A 24,485-nucleotide genomic window follows, 5' to 3' on the forward strand; every position below is an offset into this window, starting at 1 on the left:
CTTTTGTATTGTGTTTTATTGTATTCAAATATACCGGCTGCTATGACGACTTAATTTCTCTTCGGGATGAATAAAGTAATCTATCTATCTATCTATCTATTTAGGAAAAAAAATTAGTCCTGACATAAATCTGACACGTTTAAAAGATTCTCAATCACTCACAATTAAATAGGATGTGCTGTACACAAAACATAATTAACTTGTGCTGAAGTATAAACCCTCTGTAGTTCCTTGGCGGAAGTGGCCTACATATCCTAACGGGCATTTCGTCCATTGCCATAGCAGCGGGAAGTTGGTTGTCCTGTCTCCAATCAATGGACAATCTGAACCGAGGCTTCGCAGCGGTACAACCGGCTGCAGGTCGTGTTTTTGCCGGTAACGAGAAGGAGCAGGGGCCGGATGTACGAACAGTGAACCGACAGAGTCCCGGTACCCGTGTGAGGGAGCTCCAGGTGACCGGGACAGCGGAGGTTTGTTGCCCGGCGGACAGAGCCTCTGTCCGGGTGAGTGTGGGCAGCACCAAGGAGTCAGTGACGGAGGTGACCAACAGCGTGTCACGGAGACTCGAGTACATTTTACAATCTCTCAGGTAAAAACACTACAGTTACCAGTACAAGTAATGGGTCACACGAGGCTAATGCTAGCTAGCTGCTACATGTAGTTTACACAGAGGCTACATGGCACAGATGGTGACGTGTTAGCTGTGGTAGCGGCAGAATCACAGTAAGAGCTAACACATCCATCTTTGAAGTTGATTGAGCTGTTGTGATGCTCTATTTATTAAATGTAGGCTAATGCTAACACTGCCACTACACTAAGTAGTCATAGCCAGTCGTGGTAGAAGTTAATAACAAAATGTGATTAGAAGTACTTTCCACCACATGTAGTGTCAGTACTCAGTAGTACTCTACTCTCCTCAGTAATAGATGTCCACTGAAGCATCAAATCGCCTTTAATTAGTCTCTGATGTAATAATAGGCCTCTCTAGCTACAGAGGGACTATATTACTGAAGTACAATCAAAATAGTTCTAGAACTTGAGTTGGGGGGGGGGTCAGGGTTAACACTAACTGGACTGGTCGTTACCCTGTATGTCCTCCTCATTATTTGTTTGAAAGGTTTTTTCCTTTTATTTTAATATTGAGGTGCAGAAGCTAAATGTCACATTCATATTTATGAGTTATAGAACTTTTATGTTTAAAAACTATTCTTTATGAGCAGAGAAAACAAACACAAATCTGAGGTTGATCTTTTGTGTTATACCTCCTCTCTGTGCTTACACAATGCATAATCATTAAATATATATATACATATACACTCATATATATATGTATATACACACAACTTTTGTAATATTGTTCTTGGTGAAACTTATTTTGCAATTACTATTGTTATTGTTTTATTGCCCTGCTCTTATTTCTAGGAAAAGTAGTAGTACTCAAATCTTTCAGATTTTGAAGTGCCGCAGCTCATTTCCCCTGCGCCTTAGCATACAGGTTTATTAGTACAATCAGTGTATTATATAATATATTTATCTTTATCAATTCTGCTCAGACAACATGGCATCAGTGAGACAGATGCTTCAGTGAGGAGATTTCTCTCCAGAGAGGAGGACCTGTATCGCATGGATGCAGAGGTGCAGTATTTACTATTTGTATTAGTATTCGCCACTAATGATTAAAAATGTGCTATGACGCTGTTCATTTATAAATGACCCAACAGCATATGTTGTTTGTTTGTTAAGTTGTATCTGACTGTGTAATAAAATGTTCCCATAGGTAGTGGTCACCTTCTCAGACTTTGAGAAGATGGAGCAGTTTTGCAGTGTCCTGCTGGAGAAGCTGGACAAGAGTGTCTGTGTGGGAACGCCAAAGTTCTACCACAGTGCAGAGTGCCTGGGTCAACTGAGGTAGGAAAGAACACATCACACGTCTCCTCAGCACCTCTAAGACTTCTTGAATGCATTACATCAGCTTGTTGCATCAGAAGTGTGAATTTGTCTGTGTTTCAGGAAGCGGGTGTGTGTATCCGCAGTTGAAAATGCTCAGCAGAAGGCCAGGGAAATCAGTCAGCTGCTGGGACAAATGCTGGGAAACCCTGTGCTGGTCAGAGAGGACGAGACAAGGGAGTGGAGGATTGAGGATGAGGAGAATGGAGGCAGAGGACACAGCGCTCTACCCACAATCACAGCCTCCTCGCGGGTGTCCGTCTACTTCAGCCTCAAAGACAGTAGCAGGAAAAACTTCTAAAAGACATTTGTCATTCACTCATGAAACCAAAGAGCTCACTGTCACACTTTAACACGTTTTATTGCATAGTTGCAGTAGATTCAAGGTGCAGTAGTCAACACTGTCATGTACATTGAAAAAAAAAATATATACAGCGGATTTTCCAAATAATTGGTCACACTCTAAAGTGTCTTTTACCTTTAACACGCCAAACATTCAATTAGGTATTTTCAAAACCAACGAAAGCGATTCAAATTCTACATTTGATCATAACACCTGAACACAACCTCTGTGATCGGCCTCAGAAGGAAGGAAATGAAAGCCTCAGCTGGATGGATCAGATCTTTGAGAGCAAGCAGTCAGACATCGCTGACCTCGTCTTCAGGGAAGAGCTCTCTGAGCCAGGGCTGCATGATGAACCGCTCGCCATCAAAATCTGTGAAATAATTCTCCAAGGTGGGGATGTCCGGCTGGAAACATCCAACAGTGAGTCCAGGACAAAGTTTGGTTTGTCTCATTGTGTGTGTTGTGTTGTAAATTCCAGTACTGTGTTTCCAGTACTTACCTTCATCCCAGTGATACGCTCCAGTTGTGTTTGAGGCAAATATGCAATTAGCAGAGAGGTGGGTCCAGGTCCGCTGAACAGTACCTTGTAATGGGGTGTCTTCTCTGCTGTGATGCCCTGCACACACACGCATTCACAGAACTCCTTGAACTGGCTGAGTTTTAGGTTCTCAACAAAGTGTGTGTGCAACATAAAATCGTGGAGAGTAAAAGTTTCAGCTGCTAACCTCAAGGCCAGAATACATCCTCTTGATCCACTCTGCAGGGGCTCGCAGTTCAGGGTCCCAGCTCACCACCACCCCGACCATGTGACCGTTCCTCTCCATCACCACCTCGCCCACTCGTAGAAACACAAACGGAGGCCGGGGGCTGCGCACTGTCATGGATGCTGAAGAAATGAAGATTAAAAAAATAAAAGAGAATGGTGTGAGACAAATTTTAACTGGAACATAGGCGCTAATTAAAACATGTTCTTGAAGATAGTCAGGGTAGCATTGCATCAGATGTGATTTAGATTTTTGTATGTTTATTATATATATATTTTTTTGTTACCAAATAAGAGGTTTTGCACAATTCATAGTTTTGTATGAGCTATAAGACTAAATAAAGCCTATTTTTAAATACAAATACACACAAACTTCTGCTACTAAGGTTCATTTTTACCGTTTGGTGGTTTGTTTGTGTAAGATTGTGTCAAAGTACTGAACTGATTCACACTAAACTTGGTGAAGAAATGTGGCTTAGGCAAGGAAACACCACTGCACTTATCAGATCCAGGATCTATTTGAATCATAACATCATCCACATAGCATCATTCCAAATTGTCTTGTTTATTGATGCTAACAAGATTTAAGATGACAAGTGATTCATCATAGACTCTCTGAATATTTCGACAAACCTCCAAAGAAGCCCTGGTCGTTGCCATTTAGCAGACTCTCTACTGGAGGCGGGGCACTTGTTTCCTCCTGTTCCAAACCAACCAGAGACCTTGAGGAAAAGCAGAAATATTGTCAGTCTCAGCATGAAAACAAGTTGAGTGTTGGTTTCCCTGTTTGACTCCTACAATGACTTGAAGATTAGAGTTCACTCCATGCTTGAATGAAAACAAACACAGAGAATAAAGATCAATGTTTACTTTAATATCATTCAGGCAACACACAACAAAAGGAACTTGCATCCTGCTCACCAATTTAAATTAGAATGCTAAGGGTTCCTACGTCAGTATAAAAGCTATCTCTAAAGTTAAAAATAAATAAACAGCACATGTCTGAACATCGATCACAGCTGCTACACTCACATGACATAAGACATGTGTTGGTTTGCCCAGTCCATCCACGCAGTGCCATTGAGGTACGAGCTTCTCCACTCTTTCCAAATCCTAAGCAACCTGAAAAGTGAAACCACAGAATCAGGGACACAACAGTTTGATGCTTCCTTCACATATCCTCACATCACAGTTGTGCAGTGACATCACAGTGCAGCTGACTGACGCACAGAGGGGACTTGTTTCTCTCTGCGGCGGGATCACACCTACCGCGTAGTGGCGTGGTAGCGCTGCACCGCGGACGAGCCGCTCCACTGGGAGATGAGGTACTGCGCGGGCACGGCGGAAAGCAGGAGCGCGATCTGCAGCACTTTGGCGGTCGAGATCTGGGGCATGGTGAGCGCGCTCACGATACGCGGCCACGCGCGTCAGGAGGATGGTGGGCCGAGCTGAATGAGCTGAGACCCTCCTGTGATTGACAGCTCCTCCCGGCGTGAATGGGCAACCCGTTTGCTGATGATCAACATGGAGGTTTCAAAGTAGACAAACAACACGTGCTGCTGCAAAATCTTAGAGGAAATAAACCAGGAAGTATCCGTGATCGTGTCTCTTACCTCGTGTTAAATCCACAGTGTTTCTTCCGTCTACCCTCCACACATTGTGGCACAGGAAGCTGAACAAACACTTTCACTCCTCTTGTTATTTACATAAACCTCCACCTGTTTATCTACATTTCTGTCCACATCACGCGCCGGTGCTTTCTGTCCAATCACAGCAGCCCACGGGCCCACTTGCGGACCTTTAGCGGCACGACACGTCAGGACGGAGTCGAACCCGCGATTGTTTGTGCCCAAGTGACGCTTTGATAACACTAGATGGCAGAGTTTGTAGTCAATGAAGTCTGTTGATTTATTTTAAAGAAGTTCTGTTATAGCACTGCTACATTTACCTTTATTTAATGTTGAACAAAATCTGCTTTTCTTTACAGATCAAATTTTAACTTTTAATCCTAGAATTGTTTCAGTTGACATATTGTTTTCCCCACATCAATATGAGGTCACCATGACCTCTTCCTTTGGCCTCTGAAATTGAATGAGTTAGTCAAATTGAGAAAATATGAAGAAATTACCTCAAGGCAAACTTGAAATATCATCTTTAAGAGGCCAAAAATAAGTTAATAGTTGTGCAAAATTGAAAAAAAACGTTCCCTCCGGGTGTTCCTGTGAAGTTGCATTCACAAGTCTATAGGATCACTGTAACTTTTGACCTTTGACCACCAGTTTATCCATGGATCCAAGTGAGCATCCGCACCAAACTTTCGATGATTTCCTGAGGGTTTCCTGAAATGTCATGTTCTCAAATCAAAAAGTTTTCACAGCGACTTTTTCCTTTCCCACCAAAATTTGACTAGTACATCCATGAGTCCAAATAAATGTTTGTTACAAGTTTTTAAAAAATCCCTGAAGGCCTTCTCAAGATATCATGTTCTCGGAGCGAAAACCTGAAAACACAATGCCTCAAACCACTCAATGTCGTCAGTCCAAAGGCTGAGCAAAATTTTATCCTTTGCTTATTTAAATAAAATTAATTTATATCTTAGAAAATATGGATTTTTTAAATGATCTAAAAAAATAAACAGGAAGTAAAAGTAGATATGGAAACACAACTTTTTATTTACTTAAAATATTGGTATTAACTAACAGGACAGCAGTACTCTCCTACACATACATTCTAGCTTTATGCTTCTTTTTTGCATGAATTCTTTTATATATAAAAAGTATCCAAACTGACAAAGACATCCTGGTCACTCAGTTTGTGTGAAATAGACCCCTTCCCTTCCTGTTCTCTTCTTTTCCAGCCCACGTCCCTTTAAAACTTAAAAAAAGTCCCAAAAATGCTTCCCAGTGGCTCACATGCAACCACTTCATACACGCACACACACACATATTCACACACACTATGACCTTTAACCTCTGACCTAAGACTCTTGGGCTTGGTCAGAGGCCAGAAACTGCACAACTCTGCCACACATTTAGCACAGGCCCGAGGTGAATGGATGCATGTGTAGATTTGCATCAAAACACAGTTGGGGGGGGGGGGGGGGGGTCTGGTAAAAGTAAGAAAGCTGATCTGAGGAGCTGAGTCAAGGTTGAAAACACTGACACCAAAACCTAATGAGGTCCACTCTGTGAAGGACTACAGACTACATTTGTGTCTGAGAGCATAAGAATAAATTAATAAAACATTTCTGGCTAATAACCAGGAACTTGATTTTAAGGCTTTTTTTGTAATGATTAGAGTTTTTACATAATCACTAACATGGTTGAGGTCACCTGACCAGCAACACTCAATCAGCTCTTTTAGTTTTACTTTTCAAAAAATACAGGCAATGTGGGTGCTTTGATTCAAAGGAGCAGACGGCAGTAGACTTAAAAAGTACAATGTCCATTTTCATATGATGAACTCTTTCATAATTTGACTGAATTTCATTGGGATTTAGCAGATAAATACTGCTCGTCCCTCCTTATCTCATTATTAACATGGGATACATTGTCTTACATAGCAGGCCAAAGCCAAAACAAATCATGGCTAATTACTTAATGTCTAGATATCCTCAAACATCTGGGATTCTCATGAGCTGTTTTTATAAACTGCAGACCTGCGCATGTAAACATGTTTACAAGTGAGCTCATATTTCAGCTTTGAGAAGCCTGTGTAGAAAATTCTGTTCCAAACTCTAATCATCATGATAAATTCTGCATATATGTCATTTACCTTACTCATTAACAAACTCCTAAAATCAACAAAATTACTGCCCACAAAGGAAATACTTTTATGGGCGAAATGATTAGCTTCCAACTTAAAAAACAAAAAAAAGAACAATAATAACATTAACTTTGATGTAAAGAGTCATGGGAGACAATGTCTCCGTTGTAGGTCATGGAATAAAGCTCTTCATATACACAATATAAACAAAGTGTCAGTGAAACGTGACCGGAAAATAATAAAATGTAAGTTTTGAACGTCAGATAATTGCTGCAGAGTGTAGAACAACCAGTCCAGCGGTATCAATCCACAGATCCAGCCACTTCAACATTGTCCTCTATGGAGTGGACACAGTCGAAGAAACCTTTGACACACAAGCTCGACACACTCACAGTAGAGACCGTTAAACTAAAAACATTCAAAAGCCTTGTTCTAAAAGTTCAGTGCCCAAACACAGAATTTGGCATCAACAGAATCAATGATAAGCAGATGAGATATACGTAGAATAATATGTGACAGGGAAGACGTGAAATGAATCAGATGTGTGGAGATGCTACCACCAAGTTTATGGAAATTAAGAAAGCAAAGACAAAAAGGCCCCAAAGGCCCCCCCCCCCTCTCTCTCTCTCCAAATTCAGTCCACATCAGTTCTATCTGGCTCCATCCAGTTGATGAGAAAGTGCTAAAACATGCGAGACATAATTGTGTGTGTGTGTGTGTGTGTGCACGCACGTGTGTGATCACCATAGAGACATATCAACCTTTTAAAAAGTTCAGTTTTATATGTTAACAGTTTTAAAATACACAGGGTTACTCGCTCCCTATGACTGCATTGATAACCGCTCTGTGGTAAGTGCATCTCAAAGCTAGTCACCCAAAGCTCCGCTCATTGTACCTTAGGTATAAACTGACAATAGGTTGGTTATAGGATAATATAATGACATGAATAATGGTATGTTCACAACAAGAGTAAAGTCTTCTTTTTTTTCAAACTGCTATAAATACATTTTCTTTGAGAGGTTTCACAACGATCAAACTGTATGCCACTGTTTGTACACTGAAGGTGGAAGTGACACACTCAGTTGTGTTATAAAAACACACACACTCCTTCAGTTGCGCACACAACATAGGTTCCCACACATACAGGCACATGTACTTTGCAGGGCAGAGGCCAAGCACGCTCATACACACACGCACGCACACACTCCAAAGACATAAAGGCACAAGGTATTGCTAATGTTGAGGACGCATTGAAACGTATTCTAAAATGAACCCTTTCACCTTTTTATCCTTATCCACCTCCTCACAGTAAAAACAGCTAACATGCAAAACAAAACTCACACACACACACACACACACCCCAATAGTAAACAGAGCCTGCGGATCTACAGTACCTATACAGGTACACCATTTGGTATTTTAGCACAGACAGAAACGCTCAGGTCAGCCAATGTGTAAGACTTCCAAAACAGAGAGCCGATCGTTACGTACAAATCTTAGAAAAAGCCAAGAAAGGGTTATATAAAAAAAAAAAAAAGAACAGGAACAATGATGACAGGGCCGAAAGATGTTGTCAGCCGGTGCTCGGTCCGTCGTCCATCACAGACCGAACAATTTGAATTCAGCGGGCGACTTGTTTCCTCCTGGCTGAGACACTTGAAAAGTTTCTCTGAAATAGTAAAGAGACGAGACGCATCCATCGCTTCGGGACCTTTTCAAGTACTAAAACTCTGTCCAGTCTGTGACACCCGGAAGTGTTTCAGGTTAGACCGGGGCAAAGAGTCGATCACTGGACAGAGGCAGGTCACAGCCCCACCGACACGGGAGTCGACGAGCGTCTTATCAGATCCAACATGGACCAGTAACGTCAGAGGAGCTCGACCAGAAGAACATGCTGAAAGCCACTGGTTGCCATAACGATGTGCTCACTGGGCTGAGAGGAAGTAGAATTGGACAGGCCACTGCGCTGTTGTGTCTCTCCGTAGTCACAGCTTCAAATAGCAGCAGCTGAGCCAGTGGCCGTTCAGATACACACACACACGTACGTGCACAGAAATGCATACAACAGCAACATGACCTCCTAGATAGCCCCCTACTCATCAACTGCAAAGACGTCATGGCAGTCGGCCTCCTCCTCACATCTTGCATGTGTGTTCTGTTACCAGCCAATCAGGTTGGCTTTGGCCTTCTCTGTCAGCTTGCGGACGCGTCCCTTCGAGGAGGTGCCGAAGGTGATCGACGAGTCCTCAAACAGCAGCTGCCTCTGCTCCTCCTCAGAGTCCTCCTCCATGTAAAAGGCTGACCGCCGCCCCTGGTTACGTGTGCGCATGGACCCCCCTTCACCATCACCATCACCTTCCTCCTCCTTTGGAGACTCCCTGCGATTGGATCGTTGAGGGGCGGTGTGTGGAGGAGCGGTCACCTCCTCATTGGCTCTTCTGCTGCTCCTCCTCAGCGGTGAGGGCTCCGGTGACTCCGCGGGAGGAGTTGATTCATCAGTTCGTACCAATCGGGGCCGGCCGCGCCGTCTAGGCGTCGATGGCACGCCAGAGTCTGACAGCACAGATGTTTCCTGTGCAGAAGAGGCCCCGCCTTCGTCTCCTGTGGAGTTGTCGAGCTCCTCATCGGGGGTGGAGCTCCTGCGGTTACTGCTCTTTCTCATCTCCTCCAGCTCCTGCTTGCTCTTCCGGCCTCTCTTCTTGCCAGGGGAGCGATCTTGAGGTCTAGAGGGGCTCGCCGGCGTCGTGACCTCTGGAGGACTCCCCGGTGGGTCTATTCTGGACTTCCGCCCTCTCTTCCCCATGCCAAGGGTCACATGACTACTGTGACCATTCAGGTGGGTTGTTGTCTGAGATGAAGGGCTGACAATAGAGCCTGAGGGAAGGGCATTCAGTCACAGAACAAAGGAATTAGTAATAGGCAGGTGACACTAAATATACATTTTTGAACATTAATCATAGCGCATCACACCTAAGAGGTACCATCTCTTACCAGGCGTGTGTCGTACAGGTGTCCTGAGTTTCCGCCGGGTGCTTCCTCCAATGCTACCTTCTGCAGCTGGAGTGGGAGTCGCCTTTTCAGAGATCGGTGGCGTTGAAGCTGACACGGAGTGGTGAGTCCTCAGCGAACGCGTTGACTCTGAAGGTGGAAGAGAGATATATAATATTTAGTATATATAGTAAGTAAATTTCATTACGAGTTGCGATAAATTCTTGATTTGATATTTGTGGAAAATGTCCCGTTATCCTTCACAAACGACATATCCTTTGCCCCAGGTTTATCACATTATGTTACTCCAAGCTCTGCGCTATGAGAGTACGCTCTCACCTGTTTTGTTGCTCGTGGAGTTATGCGATGAGGAGGCAGCGGGCGGAGAATGGCGTGCTGCGCTGCGTGTTCGCCCGGCAGCCTGTGTATCCGCCTTCCCGTTGACCAGCTGGGGCGGCTGCTTCTGTGGAGCGCTCTGTCTCAGGGAGGAGCTGCGTGGTGGAGCTGGTGACGGCTCCCTTTTTGCCGTCACCCTGGACGATACACGTCTCTTCCTTTCTGGGCTAAACGCGGCAGGAGAGGAGAGAAGACAAACTATCAAATCCAATGCACAGAAAGAGCTACAATCATGGAAATACATGTCCTTCCTACTACCTGGATGCAGTGCTGCTTGTGGGAGACTCGCTCCTCCTCCTCCTCTTCATGACGTGCCTCGTCTGTCTGTCTGTCGTGTGTCGCGTCTGTCTGTCCGTGCCCTGTCTGGTCAGTTTTCCTGTCAGGCCGTGGATGGCCTTGTAGTCGGCCAAGATGGAGCTGACATGCTCCTCAAACAGAGCAGAAAGCCTCAGACTCATACTGTAGATCTGAAGAGGCGGTAAAGGATGAATCAATTGTTGAACTTGTAAAGCAGAAATACGTGAATTTGATGTGAGTGCGTGAGTGTTTGTGTGTGTGTGTGTGTGTGTGTGGGGATGTGCATGTCTCACCCGAGACTTCTTACTGGGCGTGTACGCTTTGGAATTGCTGAAAATGAGCCGCACGTCTTTGCAGAGCTGGATGGGAGACTGGTACTTTCCTTCTGATAGCGTGTTGATTACGGTTCCGAAGTCCATTGGAGACTCAACTATTTGCAGGTAATCCTGAGAGAAGCAGTGATGTGAACAGGATAGACAGTAATGAGAAAAAAAAACGACCAGCAAGGGAATTGCACCCTTCTTCTGTGAATAAGAAAACTACTCCACTCAATGGGTTTTCATTTCAGTTACAGAAAGGAGAAGCTTTTTTACACTTCTTTACACCAAACTCTCATTTCACCTCAAATACCACCGCTCTGGGAGGGAAAATGCAAATTCAGCTCAACTGTGATCATAGCCAAAAGGGTTTCGTTTTGTTTGTTGAGTTCCCATGTCTAAAGCAATTCATAGGACTACTGTTGCATTATGTACCGGGTATTCCTGTAGGTCCACGGGTTCTCTGAAGGGCTCGGAGTCTTCACACTGGAAGAGCAGGTCCAGCAGCTCCTTACAGCGCCCCCTCCATGCATGAGGGTCGTAGGAAGGAGGTCGGGTTCGCAGTCGGCGCTGCATCGGGGGACGTCCCTACAGAGAGAATGACAAAACACAATGAAGTAGCTGGTTTTCAGAAAGCAGGGTGGAATGTCTAGGATCGTGCAGATGCTGTGAGATACTCTACCTTATAGTTTCGTGTGGACGTTCCAGGAGTATTAGAATCTTCATCCTCCTCCTCCTCATCCTACACAAGAAAAAGGGAAAATGACCATGTGACTAATTTTATTGGATTATCGGCTGCTCTGGAATAAAGGACAGCATATAATTATTTCATAAACCAGCCAGGAGACTTGGAACTGCCAAAGTAAATCTACTGAAATCTCAAATCACATTATGTGTTCTGTCCTCTTCAATGAAGCCAAAAACCAGTTACTAATATTGGTCAGAACTGATTTAAGACCAGAATCTGACTGCTTGACTTATGTTCTTTTCAAATATACAATTCCAGTGAAAGCATAAAAAATGGCAGCACAACTCGTCTGCTAAAACAAGAGCACTGATGCTATCCGAGGTGAACTCAGTCATGAACTCCAGAGAATTTCCAGACAATTGGGTCCAGACTTTCTCAAGAATTTGACTTTCACATATAAAAAGATTGTCCAGTTCAGGTTGGCAGGAAAATGTCCAGAGTGTCTGACTGTGATTTACCTTTTCACATCCATTCCCTCATGATAATTTCAGGAGACTATCTGGAGTTTAATGCATGTCTGAAAACAGCTCGAGTCAAAACCAACCAGAGAAAAAAAAATGTTGTCTCTAAAACCAAGTGCCTTAAAGTAGGAGCAGAAGTTGTACATGAAGGGGGGACGTTGAGTGATGAGCAGGACTTTGTTTTGATGTGGTCTCGATAACATGAAGGGTCTAAAGATCAATTTCAGATAAACATTGTCCAAGACTCTTTGGGACATAAAGGCTGAAGGAGTGACGGCTCATCAGCTGCCAAAAACCCAGGATTGAACCAGGGACGTTTAGATCTTCAGTCTAAAGATTCAAAAAACTATGTTCATCCGACAACACACCTCGTCTTCAGAGTCAGAGAAAGTTGCCTTCTTCATAGTTCTGTACAGGGGCATGAGGTCGGTCAGACTTTGGTCCCTGAATAAGAGGAAAAAAGAGAAGAAATTCTCAACTGACAGATCAAATGTTGTGGGACATGGAAAGTTGGTCAGAAATAAATTATGTCACATGGCATTTTTCTTTTTAACAAATAAACATTTTGTTGATCGACTCTGGGCAGAGAATGTTTCCCCCTTTTTTTGTCGATAACATTTTCTTCTGAATCAAAACGCAGGGTTGTGAGTGAAAGATGCACAATTAACACACTCACTTAATAAATTGCAGCATGAGGTCAGAGACGAACTTGGCGGTAGTGACGATGAAGGATCCAGGCTCGTTGAAGGTTTGCGCGTTGTGTTCAATGTAGCGAACCTCCCACATCAGAGAGGAGAGTCGTCTGAGAGGAAAACACACATTTGCAGAGCGTGTTTACAATTCTCTTTCTCCCATACTCATAGTCTGTATCTTCTGCCGTCTCTTTGATTCAAAACACATCTTAATGAATGTTACCTGTAGAAGCGGTTCACCAGCCTTTCGCGCATAGTGCTGAGGTCAGTGACATAGGCCACTACTGTGCAGTACGTGGGGTAAGCCTGGTGGTCCACTGGAAAGGCAAATGGCGCCGCTACATCTGAGGGTTGGCAAGTGGGATACGTGGAGAAAACACAGGTGAAGAGACGATTATTACTGGGACACATTAGCTTTAACTGCTGAGTCTACAGTACAAACCAGTTTCAGGACAAGAGTGGTGCTAAGAGAGCTCATATACCTCCACCAAGGCCCAACAGTCCCCTTGTAAAGCTACACTTAAATTCACGAGGTCAAGATTCTTATTGGGATCAGCAACAAATTGCACACACTCATAAATATCAGTCCCCTAAATAAGCAAGATTTTCCTCTAGATCTATGAATAACTCTCAGGCACTACAATAGCAATGTTAACTTTAATCATCATCATTTTTTACAATTTTCCTGCCTTTTTTAAATATTCCTACTTTAAATTTTGATGTTCAAAATGCATCTAAATTATGATCATGCCTGTGTCAGCTGCAGCATGAGGCACATGGGTAACAGAGAGAGATCTAGAAGGATTACTTGGGCCAATTGTTCGCAATTGTATGAATTTTCCCCAGGCCATCACTAGAGGGAGCCCTCAGACCAGCTTTCTTCCATTGTCAGGCTTGCCACACTTAAGGCTGTCACTTAACAGGTTTGAGCAAGCGCCTCAGTACCTGGCTCAATGTGCTAGCAGCTTATTCCTTTTAACATATGGTGATCTGAGGCTCTGTTGATGGGCTCAGAGCCGTGACTCATGTTGTGAGGAGTCCCCTCTTTACGAGAAATGGGCCCTGTGGCTTCACTTCCCATCCCTATAAGCAGACCGTTGAAATTGCAGGGCGCTTGGCGACGTCATACCGAGCGTGCAGAGCTGGTCGATGGCTTTGATGATGCGTTCACACTCCTCTATGCGTGTGTGGGAGCCCCATTCTCCTTCCATAGGGACGTAAAGCAGCTCCTTCTGCTCGTCTTCGACCAGGGGGACGCTCAGGCCCAACTCGTCGGGGAACGTGGCTACAAAAAGAAGATTGTAAACCTTTCAGAATTTTACTTTTTTAGGAAAGAAATTCCTCAGATTAGTTTGTATTGTGCGTATGTCTGAGTGGGTGTGGGTGTGTTTTAAATAACCCACCGTCATCAGGGATCATCTCCATATCCCAAGGACTCATCTTCTCCGTGTCTCCATTGTCCCAGCTGGATGAGAAATAGTTTTGATGTGAATCAACGACATTCACATCTTTATCTTGTCATTTCTAACCATATCTTAGTAAAGTGCTGTGTTTTAAAGCATAGACGTTCCTCTCCCACAAGCTAAAGTGGATTTCATTTTTCTGACAAGGTCTTTCAAATAATCTGTGATCAGCGTTGAGAGAGAAAAAAAACAACTTTCAACAGATAACATGGCGATAAATGTTTCAATTTGGAACGTCTTGCAACTTTCAGTGGAAGTCGATCAATGCAAAGCAAAGGGCAGCGTTGGTTAGCGTCATTGTAAGTATCAACAATTCAAACGTGTCGTGCAGGATCTACAAAGAGCTACAAAGTGTTTATACAGATAATGGGGAAGTAATGGCGGCAACATCACAGGCAGCTATTTGTCTGCAGTCTAATGGATTTGTTCAAGCAGACTAACTCCTGTTAAATGTAAAACATTTTAATGATATGTCTTATTGCATTAGTCCTCTGTGGAAAGTCAGGCCTTGAAATCCAGACACTCTTTTTACCCATCAACCAACTGTACACTGGGCAAAGGTGGAGCTGAGACAAAATGATTCCTACAAAATATTCCCACAAAATCTCAGCAGCAATTTCAAAGGATTTTAAAGTCATGGGACCGTGGAGTAATTCTATTATTAGGTTTCTAATTTCACAAATAAGTGCTGCTTCAGTGTGCATAAAACAAGAATAATGATTGTATCACTAAAAGATTCAAATTCCAGATTTCTATCCATATTTATGTTCTGTATTTCCCTGTTCACACCTGGTATTAACATCCGTCCTGAGACATCCAGCCACAAGGAGACAGCGTTAAGTACGTGTGTTCACACCTGATCATAACAGGAATGTGTCTCCTGCGACCACTTGTGATCGGATCTCACTTCCCCGCTTGGTTTGCTAAGACCAGAATGATGTTGGTTTTACCAAGTGACTTTACAGAGGTGTCCAAAGTGTTGTGTCAGTATGTGTGTCAGTGTGTGACGTTTGGATTATTGTGTGGATAGCGCTGACCACTTGTGATTGGATCACTCTGGACGGATGTTAATATCAGGTCTGAACAGGGACTACGAGTGCATTTGATTGTGTTGTTTCCACAGGCTGAAAACATTTTTTTGCAATAATTTGCAGGGCTGCAACTATGTCAAAAATCTGTATTATTATCACTCTTAAAGGCAAAACACAACGTGACACTGTCAATTAATTTCCTTACCCCTTCTGCCTATGGTTGTCATGTGGGGGTAAAGCAGTCAAACAGATGCTTGGTTTGATGTTATTGAAATGTCAAAAAGGTTGTGTTCTTTACTTTAATGGGATTTGACCTGAAACCCCACGATAAAAAGAGTGAAACAATCCCCGGATGTGTACATACCAGACATTATAGCACTGGAACAGGCTGTCAGGATACTGGGTCTGGTAGGGCTCCTGGCTCTCAATGGTCCCAAACCACCAGGCATCATCTATCACCGACCGAAACCTGTCACCTACACAGACATCACAGGGATGTTTAGCTGTTTGCAGAAGAGAAAGTGAGTATATGCTTTAAATAATGCACATGTCTCTGGTTTTTCAGGGCGCGGAGACAAAAGCTGCTTACCTATACTCCACTGTCTATTTCTGGCATTGTCATACTGCGGCCGCAACACCAGGAAGTCGATTACATCAGGCATGTCGTGGTATCTGAAGAGAAATGTTCACAAATGACTACGACAAAGCAATGACAACATCCGTATTAACAGTGTACAAGAGATCAGGAACACATAATTTATAGAAGAATAGTTGAACATTCTCAAACATTCTGTATTTAACAAGGTCAAATTAGTGGATTCAATGTTTTAATGTTTAATGAGACCTGTCTTTTCTTGAATCAAGAGTAGAGCCTGTCCTATATATTAGTTAAACGATAATATCAGCCTTTCACCGACATGTGGTTATCAGCGTTTATGTTTGCTGATATGCACTGATATGAAAACCTTTATTGTACAAAATAAACAATGCAGGAAAATGTGAATGTTGTTATTGTAGTTATATGTTATAAGCTTTTGATAATGACATCTTTTGAATTAATCCCAAATTCTTTTCTAATAAATCATCAGCTGATATATTGGTATCAAGAACACTTTTTCCAAACTAATATCTGTATCAGTTTTGGCTGTAGTCAAGATGATAATCAATTTAGAAAATTATGTAATATTTAAACAAACAGAACACTTATCAGGTTAGCTTTGAACACTGAGTACTGAAAATATGACTTTTAGACAAATTGTGAAAATGTGTGAATTAAGAAGTTTATATTAGTACGGGATATGGCACACGGTGGACCAGCATATGTCCAGTCTAACAAGTATCCCTTCATGTTGAAAGTTCAGATGTGTCTCCTGTTTGATTTGCAGTGTCATTAAACAACTGAGGCTGAGGCTCTTGTGTGGAGACAAAGCGAGATGCTTACTTCAATGAGAAGGATCCTCCGGTGAGTTTGCCGGTGTCAGGGTCCAGGAAGGAAAGTTTAAGACAGCACAGTGTGGGTAGGCCAACCTCGTACTTGATGCCAACTATCTTCATCAACTCCTGCTCCTGAAAACCACAAGTAAAAAGAACAAATAGGGCAAATGAACACACACAGTTTCCTCTGAAGAAAGATGTAGTATTTAACCTGTTGGAAGCTGTTAGGGTCACCATAGTTCAATGCACTACTTCTCACCTTCTATTTTATCAGATACATGCTTGATTACTGCACTGCACTTTACTCCGATATCAGCAAGCTAAATATACAAAGATTACAGCTTTAATAAAACTCTGCTGCCAGGCTTTTAACATGCGCCAACTGAAGTGACCACATGAAACCAATCCTTGATCCTTGTCACTGCTTATCTGTGAGTTTTACAATTGATTTTAAGATTTTACTATAATTGGAGAGTTTCTCTGTTTGCGCGTCTGGCTATTCTTCCAATAACTATCCTCCATTCCTCTTCACACTTTCTTCAAAAAAGGTTCAGGGGATTAGCATTTTCATATGATCTTTGTCACCTGTGTTATTTAATTTTTGATATTAAATAAACATACTGTGCCATAGTTATATTTTCTGTCCAATCTTTTACCTTAAAACCCGTAAATATCAAACAGCACCGGGAAAAATAACAGAGGAAAAAGATGACAAACATCAGTCGAAGACATAATCATCTGTGCACATCATGTCTAATCACTGTCTGCAAGGTGTGATGCCAAACACACCAGATTAGAGCACAGTTGGGAATACTAACAATCCTCTAGTTATCATTATTATTGATAGATTGTCTTATTAATGTAGTTTCTGTTGGTTGATGCTACGTTTTACCAGGTCTTCCCAGCTGAGAAAGTTGATACAGGAGACAGGTGATTTGCCGTGCTGTTAAAACCACCATAAAAGAATGATATAGAAAAGGATGCTGCCTTTCACAAGTAACAGGCAACACAATCCCGAAGATGCACACTGTGCCTGCGACGCTTTGAGGTCTGCCTTATGCACGGACATTGCAATTTCTCCTTCATCGTGGAAAAAAAAATGAACAAATCAATAAGGATAACACAATCAAGTTGTTGCCTTTAAAAAAAGTGTTCGATGGTGTTTCAGAGACAGTTTCACATACAGGGATGAAACTGGCTGTACTCAGCAGACATTTCTCTTTTAGTGGAAACACATTTTTAGGACAGAAAAAGGATTCAAGTCCATGTGAGAGTGAAACTAGACGAGTGTCTGGGATACGGAAGAAGTACTAGTACAAGTTTGTATCTGTGTGAGGAGTTTTTTAAAAAGATGGACAATATAAAAGCTCCCGTAAAATAAAGACAACCTGGTGGCTGGCTGCAGTATACGTCTAGTCACCTCCATGTTAGCAGATGGGACATCAGCCAAACTGAGAAGTCAAAGTATATGTAAACTAAAATTTTCCCAAATATGGTTTTGATTATTTAAGGTAGTGCTTAAAATTAGCTTAGTTGGTTCAAGCTGTTATATTGCTGATATAGTATTTTATTATTATATTTAAATGCTATAAAAACGGGTTGAAATGTCATTATAGACAGCTAAGAGTGACCCAAGACTGGTCAAGCGCTTGTATCGATGAGACCTATCTACCGAACCTCCATCCCTAAAACACCAGTGCTCAGACTGGATGTTTTTTGCTTGATATCTGGATGGTGGGAGGAGGTGGAGACCCGTCGGCCATCTTTATATACAGGCTTTGATTAGACCTAACAAAGTGAGGACATTTTTTATGAATAGGTTTGAATGATCATTAGAATAGGTTTAGAATTGGGTCTTTGCAGTTGTGATGGTTATGATTAAGGCAGGGGCAAGAAGGTTGCAGCTACGTATTACCACTGGTCCTTCTATTCATTATTTTGGAAATTCAGCAGCCCTACAAAAGAAATGTCACCGACAATACTACAGAACCTGAATGTCACTTCAAGAAAACCGGATCCAACAAATCAAATATTTACTGCATACCTATCAGACAGGTTTTCAAGATTCAGTTTCAAGTTTTTCCCTGTGATCTTTACATTTGTGTTCTTAATGAGTGACATTGTTATCGTCTTAACTGTCCAAGTTTAGTTGCTCTGTGTGAAGCCTGGAGTGATTTTTGCACTGTGATGTTTATTATAAGCTCCTCCTCAGTGGTTGTGGGTAGACGAGTAAAGAGACACTATAAATCTACGGATACATAAGATGTAAGAGCGGCGTCTCTCTTCAGAGACTCGTATATCCGTCTCTGTCAAACTGCTCCTTACCCGAAGCTCCATCTTGTGCCACGGCTGCTTCTTAGGATTGATGCTGTAAATCTTCTTCTGTTTGGCCATCTCCACATAGGCTTCATGTCCCTGTCGGAAGTAGTATATCTGCACACACACACAAGCTGCTTTCAGACATGCAATGACGCCCAGACATTTTACTGAATTTCTGCAGAGGGGCTATTCATAATATAAAAACAAATGGCAACATATTTGAGATGTTTTAGCTCCTCTGCATATCAATGTCAGGCCCCCAACACGTCATGACCATCATAGCCTCATGGGGGCACTGTTTTTGCTGTGCACTTATAATCTTGTTATTATGTAAACATGAGCCTCTGTTCTTGGTGTGAGCAAACATGAATCGAGGACACTGTAACAGAGACTGTCTGTGTGTACCTCGTCTCCCATCTGGGGTATGTAAGGACATCTCCGGGGGACCGTGTCTGTGATCCAAGCAGAGGGAAGCCACTCCTCCAGCGTCAGGCCCTGCTCCTCGGACTCAGTCCTCTGAAAGACAAACGTATGTGATAACTACCCAATAACAGATCATTCAAAAAAAAATTGCGTCTTGCCAATACATCGTGGTTACAAGACATCCCTAAATTACAAACATAAATCTTACCATAATACATATACAAATGTGGACAAAAAAGGAAATAGAGAAGTCTCTCAAACACAAACACACACCAAAACGATAGTAATAAATAAATAATGAAACTAAAACTGTAGAGTTTGGTCTGGAACCAGGTCGACCAGCTATGACACGAATCGTGAAAATAAACCAGCAAAAAAGATTGGAAAGGGGAAAACAGGTAAAGGTTCATGTACAAGTGAAGAAACAACACATACCATAAACTATTGTGATTTACCTTTTTCCAAGCACTTCCATTGTGTTTCTTCTTGAATTGAACCTTGTAGTTAATATAGTTTTGCGATACATTGCAGTAAGTATTTTGTTAGTATGTATATATGGTATATAGTATAGTAACCTAGTGGAATAACACCGGATGGTTCGATCGTAGTCAACAAATATCTTCAAAATAAGTTTTAGTTAAAACAGTTACTTGTGATGGCTCAAAGCTGACGGCTTTATATTGTATCACACACGCATTCTTCCTGTTGCCAGAAGGAGGAAAATAACATTTTGTTTGAACCTTTCTCTTTTCCTTTGGCTGCTTCTTCTTTGGTAACGCGTCGTCTTTGTCTGGTTTGTCTTTCTTCCTCTCCCTCTTCCCATCCCTCTTCTTCTCTCCGTCCTCCTCAGAGCTGCTGCTCTTCTTTTTTACCCTAACGCTCTTCTTGGGCGGTTCAAGGTTGATGCCCGCATCTGCCGTCCAGTCTGAGTAATCGCTGGAGTAGTCGCTGCAAATTACATCACAGGACAGAGATAAAACAACCTGATGTATATGCTTGTGTTTTTATCATTTGCATATGGAACTTGCATGTCTGTAGGAGATAGATGATATGCTAAATCTGTGTGATATCCAGTATGTGTCTTACCTTGAACTACTGTGGTCATCTGGCCAGGGCTCTTTTGGCTCCTCCTCTTTCTCCTCATCTGAGGAATGGCCGTTGATTTGACGTACCTCAACCTCTCCCTGGAAAAACACACAATCATGTAACTGTAATAGATCTGATAAAATGCCTAACACATACTAGAATGATCAGATTTGTAGTAAACAAACAGTTAGAATCTGAGAAAGTTTAACCACAGATCCCAAACCAGGCGGTCGCAGCAGTGTATCTACCTCTGAGGTGCTGTCATCGTCGTCTGCGCCCTCAGCGCTCTGCCGACTCGTCTCCTCCATGGCAGCACGGGTTTGATAACCATGGTTACCCTGACTCTTCCTCCCCTCGTCTACGACACACTCAGATGTGGGATGAACCTGCCCAACGGAGAACAGGGAAGACAGGAAAAAGAATAACTCAGTGGATTTTATAAAGTTCATATTAGAATAATTCTTCTGTGACAGAGTTGTGCAAGAACTGAAGGAAATAATACAACTATATTGAGGTTATGTATTTGCATAGATATATATTTTAAATAAACATTTGGCTGTATGCAAATGTGCTAATGGTCCAGTACTTGAACTGGACTATAGTCTGGACTGAAACTGATTTTGCTGAAATTCTGTATTTCAGAGAAGTGAAGTCATCAATAAAATGTTTTAAGGAGAAAAATAAAAATTTGATTAAAAAATTATTTGTAAACAAAAACGCCTTTGTGTGTGAGTGCGTGCGAGAATGTGGTGATTCACTTACCCTGCTCTCCTTGGGGAGAGAGTGGATGGTGCGTCTCCTCCTCTCTGACTGATAAATATTGATTTCCTCCTCCCCTTTAGCCTCACGCCAGGTTATCTGCCTCCTGCATAATCACAAACACATAGGTTTCATGGGCATGAAAGCTACCACCACCAGGTAACTCATGAGGCATTCAACCCCCCCCCATAGTTTCACTTTTTGAGTATTGTATGCATCTGTGTGCGTTTTACCCGACAGAGGCGTCCTCCAGCTCAGGTACCAGCACCCTGCGGCTCCAGGCCACCAGGTCTCCCTCTGTGGCCATCTGGCTGCGCGGGGCGTTGCTGTGCATCTGGCGTACACCCTCGATCTGGCCGCTGCGACGTAGACCCACGTTGGGTGGGGAGTGCACCTCCATCGGCGAACCGACCGATCCTGTGGAAAAGTCATGTCAACGGAAGAGAAAAGCACTGATTTAGTTTGTTCATCTGGAAAAATGGTTAAAAGGAGAACTCTTCTTTTCTGGCATGTTTCCATCGTTAGAAAGGATTAGTTTTTGGATGGTGTTTCGAATAGGTGCAGCATTTGATAGAACTTCATTGTAATAAATAATAATAGAGAACTCATATCATCTAAAGATTGTGTAAATGGGTATTTTTAGCTCCACATCGGGTCGCCTTGGCCTGAAACAAATTATTTATCATTTTCGATTAATCATATGTCTATAAAATGTCTGACAATAGTGTAAAATAGGAGTTTTTCCTCAAGCAAAGCAAAATAGTAACCCTATGATATTCAGGTTACAATCACGTGAAAGTGAGAAAAGCATTAAATCCTTGCATTTGGGAAGGTGGTACCAGGAACTATTTATCTTGACATGACAGAGGGCCATGTCTTGGTTTGTTTGCAGTGTTAAAACACTTTTTTAGTTAATTCATTACAATGTAGAACCGAATCACTTGATCACATGTAAATGATGAATCCAAGACATGAACCTTGTTTTGGACTTTTAGGTGTGAAAAGGCCCAAACACCATTAATCATTAAACCAGATAGTTATTGATCACTCTGCTGTTGATTGACTTGTCAGTAATGGATTCTCTCTTTCAGCACTAACAGAGACTGAGAGAGAGACACAAAGAAAGATGAGGAAAATAATGATTCTAAACAAAGCACAGAGTCAATAAAGATACTTGTGATTTTAAGACAGTCTCTCTCTCTTAAATGAAGTCAGCTAAATGTATTTACTTCACATTGTGCCTGTGAGTGTGTGAGAATGGATGAACGGAGCCACAGACACATGGGTGACTTTAATCAACAGTATGTTTGAATGTGGGTTAGCCAACATTGGAGCATATCCCAAACACTCAGTTCTCTGTGTTCACCAACTCTGTTCAAATGTGTCTCACCGAACTTTTCAGGTTTCCTGTGTTAATCACAATGCTTGTTTTGTTAAATTGGCTTTTGCATATTTCATAGGAAAAACTATTTCAAATTGACAACACACTAATTATAAAAAAAAGGGTTGGAAAGCAATTATAAAGTATGACTATGATAAATAAGTGGATATTATAAATGTTTTAAGTCGTGTTATTTTTATGCAGTTAATTGTACAAATTAATCATATCTGGATGTACATAGTACTTGCTTGATATTAACCACTGTGTATACAGCTCCAACAGTTTTACCCCAGCTAGGACAATGAATTGCCTTAAATTATAACTTTGCTATTCCAAAGAGGTGAAAAATTCTCATTTGTATTGCCCGTAAATCGCATTAAAACCCTGCTCACACTACAAACAACATGACCTTCCCATCATGACCATAGCTCCCACCTCTACTGGCCATGCTGTTCACAGCACCCGGAGCAGGGGCATCATTTGTTCCCCGTCTTTGGTCTTGTTCCTGCTGCAGCCTCTGAATCATCGTGTCCAGAGGACTTGAACCATCCACCGCCTGCTCGCTCACCACCTGGTTCAGGCCTGACAGACAGGAATGGAGGAAGAGACGTTAAAAGGTGAAAGAGAAACAGAGAGCGAGAGGAATCCGCTCAAATCAGATAAGTATTACAGTCAAGGGGAGTAGGGTTTTCTCCAAATCCTGTAGAGTCCCTTCAATATCCAGAGAGACTTTTATGAGCCGACAGCAGCACGAAATCCAAAAGCTTCAGAGAGCCTGTAAAGATTCCTGTTTTCTCATCACCACTGTCCCCTCTTTCTTTTAAAATGTCTGCATTTCATGAATTCCTTTCCTTTTTTTTTTGATATCCCTGCCAATATTTCAACCTAACATTATTCTGGTTTGAATTGTTGATTCTAGTGTCTCATTAAGAACTGATAACATTCTGAGCTACAAGTAAGCCGTATGATCTGCTATGAAGTGTTTCTGACCTCGTTCCAGTCTGGTATTCCACCACATTCGTCCTGAGTGGTCCTACCACAAGTGGGCAGCACTAAGCACAGGTGTGAGCGCACCCAAATGTGGCCTGAATGCATCCTGAGATCTGATCAAACCACATTAGCTGGCGGTCTGGGCCACATTTTTAGCTTTGGGAACACAAATTCATCCTGTGCCACATATAAAGGATCACCTACTCTGACCCACTATATATCTATCTATATCTCTCTAACATAACTCGGTAGGAACAACACCACTTTGTGAACATGAATGAGTACATACATTTTTTTGCAAATAGGGCTGGCAAATAAGATCTGACTACAAGTGGCCACAGGACGCACATTGAGGTATGAAAAGACAAACTTAAGGTTGATCACTCTCAGTTGATTCGATCTCTCAAGACAGATGTTAATATCAGGATTGAACGGGGACTTTGATGAGCTGGCAGGCGGGCTGTGATAAACCGTCTATATAAAGATCTGATGTGAAGCGTAGAGGAAAGCGAATGCCAAGTCCAACTTCATGACCCCAGAACATGAAGACACGATATTCATGAGGGTCCGATTTCAGCCGCCGTACCTGAGGAAGTGACACCCATCTGTGGGATCAGATGCTCGTCCCTGCAGCCCTCCCTGCCGGGCACCAGCCGCTGGTATCTAGGGGGGTGGGGGTTTCCATCTACGTCCACCAAGAAGGGAGGGGGCATTAAGTGTGGCGCCTGCTGTGTCTGCTCATCCAGGACATAATTGTTGGCGTCTCGGATCAGCGGCCGATAGTCGGTATGGAAGAACATCTGGTCCGCGATCTGAGGCAGAGGTGACGAGGAAAAGATCAATATAGGCAGCACATTTTATAGCTAATCACGTCATAAA

The 24,485-nt window shown here is 42.5% G+C and overlaps 3 protein-coding genes across 3 annotated transcripts in view; 1 reads left to right on the top strand and 2 right to left on the bottom strand.

Annotated features, from left to right (window-relative positions):
• The first annotated feature begins 291 nt into the window (after positions 1-291).
• On the top strand, positions 292-2,299 carry irak1bp1 (interleukin-1 receptor-associated kinase 1 binding protein 1). The gene is made up of 4 exons (XM_062411825.1): positions 292-589; positions 1,554-1,635; positions 1,778-1,908; positions 2,011-2,299. The coding sequence occupies exons 1-4, from the start codon at positions 315-317 to the stop codon at positions 2,246-2,248; spliced, it is 726 nt and encodes a 241-aa protein (XP_062267809.1). The 5' UTR covers positions 292-314; the 3' UTR covers positions 2,249-2,299.
• On the bottom strand, positions 2,290-4,820 carry si:dkey-261l7.2 (uncharacterized protein LOC569751 homolog). The gene is made up of 7 exons (XM_062411826.1): positions 4,670-4,820; positions 4,326-4,568; positions 4,089-4,178; positions 3,690-3,778; positions 3,019-3,179; positions 2,793-2,909; positions 2,290-2,697 (listed from the first exon to the last, which is right to left on the bottom strand). Exons 2-7 carry the CDS (start codon positions 4,448-4,450, stop codon positions 2,587-2,589), a joined length of 693 nt encoding a protein of 230 aa, XP_062267810.1. The 5' UTR covers positions 4,451-4,568; positions 4,670-4,820; the 3' UTR covers positions 2,290-2,586.
• Positions 4,821-5,704: 884 nt separating this feature from the next.
• Positions 5,705-24,485, bottom strand: part of phip (pleckstrin homology domain interacting protein) — a 37,980-nt gene continuing 19,199 nt past the window's right edge. The window contains exons 17-40 of the mRNA XM_062411080.1: positions 24,193-24,418; positions 23,052-23,198; positions 21,469-21,652; positions 21,239-21,341; positions 20,725-20,862; positions 20,477-20,574; positions 20,131-20,338; positions 19,373-19,483; positions 18,974-19,081; positions 16,656-16,780; positions 15,804-15,886; positions 15,579-15,690; positions 14,124-14,185; positions 13,850-14,005; positions 12,944-13,064; positions 12,705-12,830; positions 12,397-12,472; positions 11,502-11,561; positions 11,255-11,407; positions 10,796-10,948; positions 10,464-10,672; positions 10,149-10,372; positions 9,813-9,959; positions 5,705-9,695 (exon numbers count right to left, since the gene is read on the bottom strand). Coding sequence (XP_062267064.1) covers positions 8,980-9,695; positions 9,813-9,959; positions 10,149-10,372; positions 10,464-10,672; positions 10,796-10,948; positions 11,255-11,407; positions 11,502-11,561; positions 12,397-12,472; positions 12,705-12,830; positions 12,944-13,064; positions 13,850-14,005; positions 14,124-14,185; positions 15,579-15,690; positions 15,804-15,886; positions 16,656-16,780; positions 18,974-19,081; positions 19,373-19,483; positions 20,131-20,338; positions 20,477-20,574; positions 20,725-20,862; positions 21,239-21,341; positions 21,469-21,652; positions 23,052-23,198; positions 24,193-24,418 — 3,846 coding nt within the window. The 3' untranslated portion in view covers positions 5,705-8,979. The remainder of the gene's footprint in view (positions 9,696-9,812; positions 9,960-10,148; positions 10,373-10,463; positions 10,673-10,795; positions 10,949-11,254; positions 11,408-11,501; positions 11,562-12,396; positions 12,473-12,704; positions 12,831-12,943; positions 13,065-13,849; positions 14,006-14,123; positions 14,186-15,578; positions 15,691-15,803; positions 15,887-16,655; positions 16,781-18,973; positions 19,082-19,372; positions 19,484-20,130; positions 20,339-20,476; positions 20,575-20,724; positions 20,863-21,238; positions 21,342-21,468; positions 21,653-23,051; positions 23,199-24,192; positions 24,419-24,485) is intronic.

This window comes from Platichthys flesus, chromosome 18, assembly GCF_949316205.1.
Source record: "Platichthys flesus chromosome 18, fPlaFle2.1, whole genome shotgun sequence".
NCBI lineage: Eukaryota > Metazoa > Chordata > Actinopteri > Pleuronectiformes > Pleuronectidae > Platichthys > Platichthys flesus.

What these genes read in the sequence shown, in the direction of transcription:
- irak1bp1 (XM_062411825.1), top strand. Translation starts at nt 315, where the DNA reads ATGGACAATCTGAACCGAGGCTTCGCAGCGGTACAACCGGCTGCAGGT. An exon ending in TACATTTTACAATCTCTCAG is followed by an intron (nt 590 to 1,553) that starts GTAAAAACACTA and finishes AATTCTGCTCAG; the next exon opens with ACAACATGGCATCAGTGAGA. An exon ending in TGTATCGCATGGATGCAGAG is followed by an intron (nt 1,636 to 1,777) that starts GTGCAGTATTTA and finishes ATGTTCCCATAG; the next exon opens with GTAGTGGTCACCTTCTCAGA.
- si:dkey-261l7.2 (XM_062411826.1), bottom strand. Translation starts at nt 4,450, where the DNA reads ATGCCCCAGATCTCGACCGCCAAAGTGCTGCAGATCGCGCTCCTGCTT. An exon ending in CGACCAGGGCTTCTTTGGAG is followed by an intron (nt 3,180 to 3,689) that starts GTTTGTCGAAAT and finishes TCATTTCTTCAG; the next exon opens with CATCCATGACAGTGCGCAGC. An exon ending in AGCGTATCACTGGGATGAAG is followed by an intron (nt 2,698 to 2,792) that starts GTAAGTACTGGA and finishes GGATGTTTCCAG; the next exon opens with CCGGACATCCCCACCTTGGA.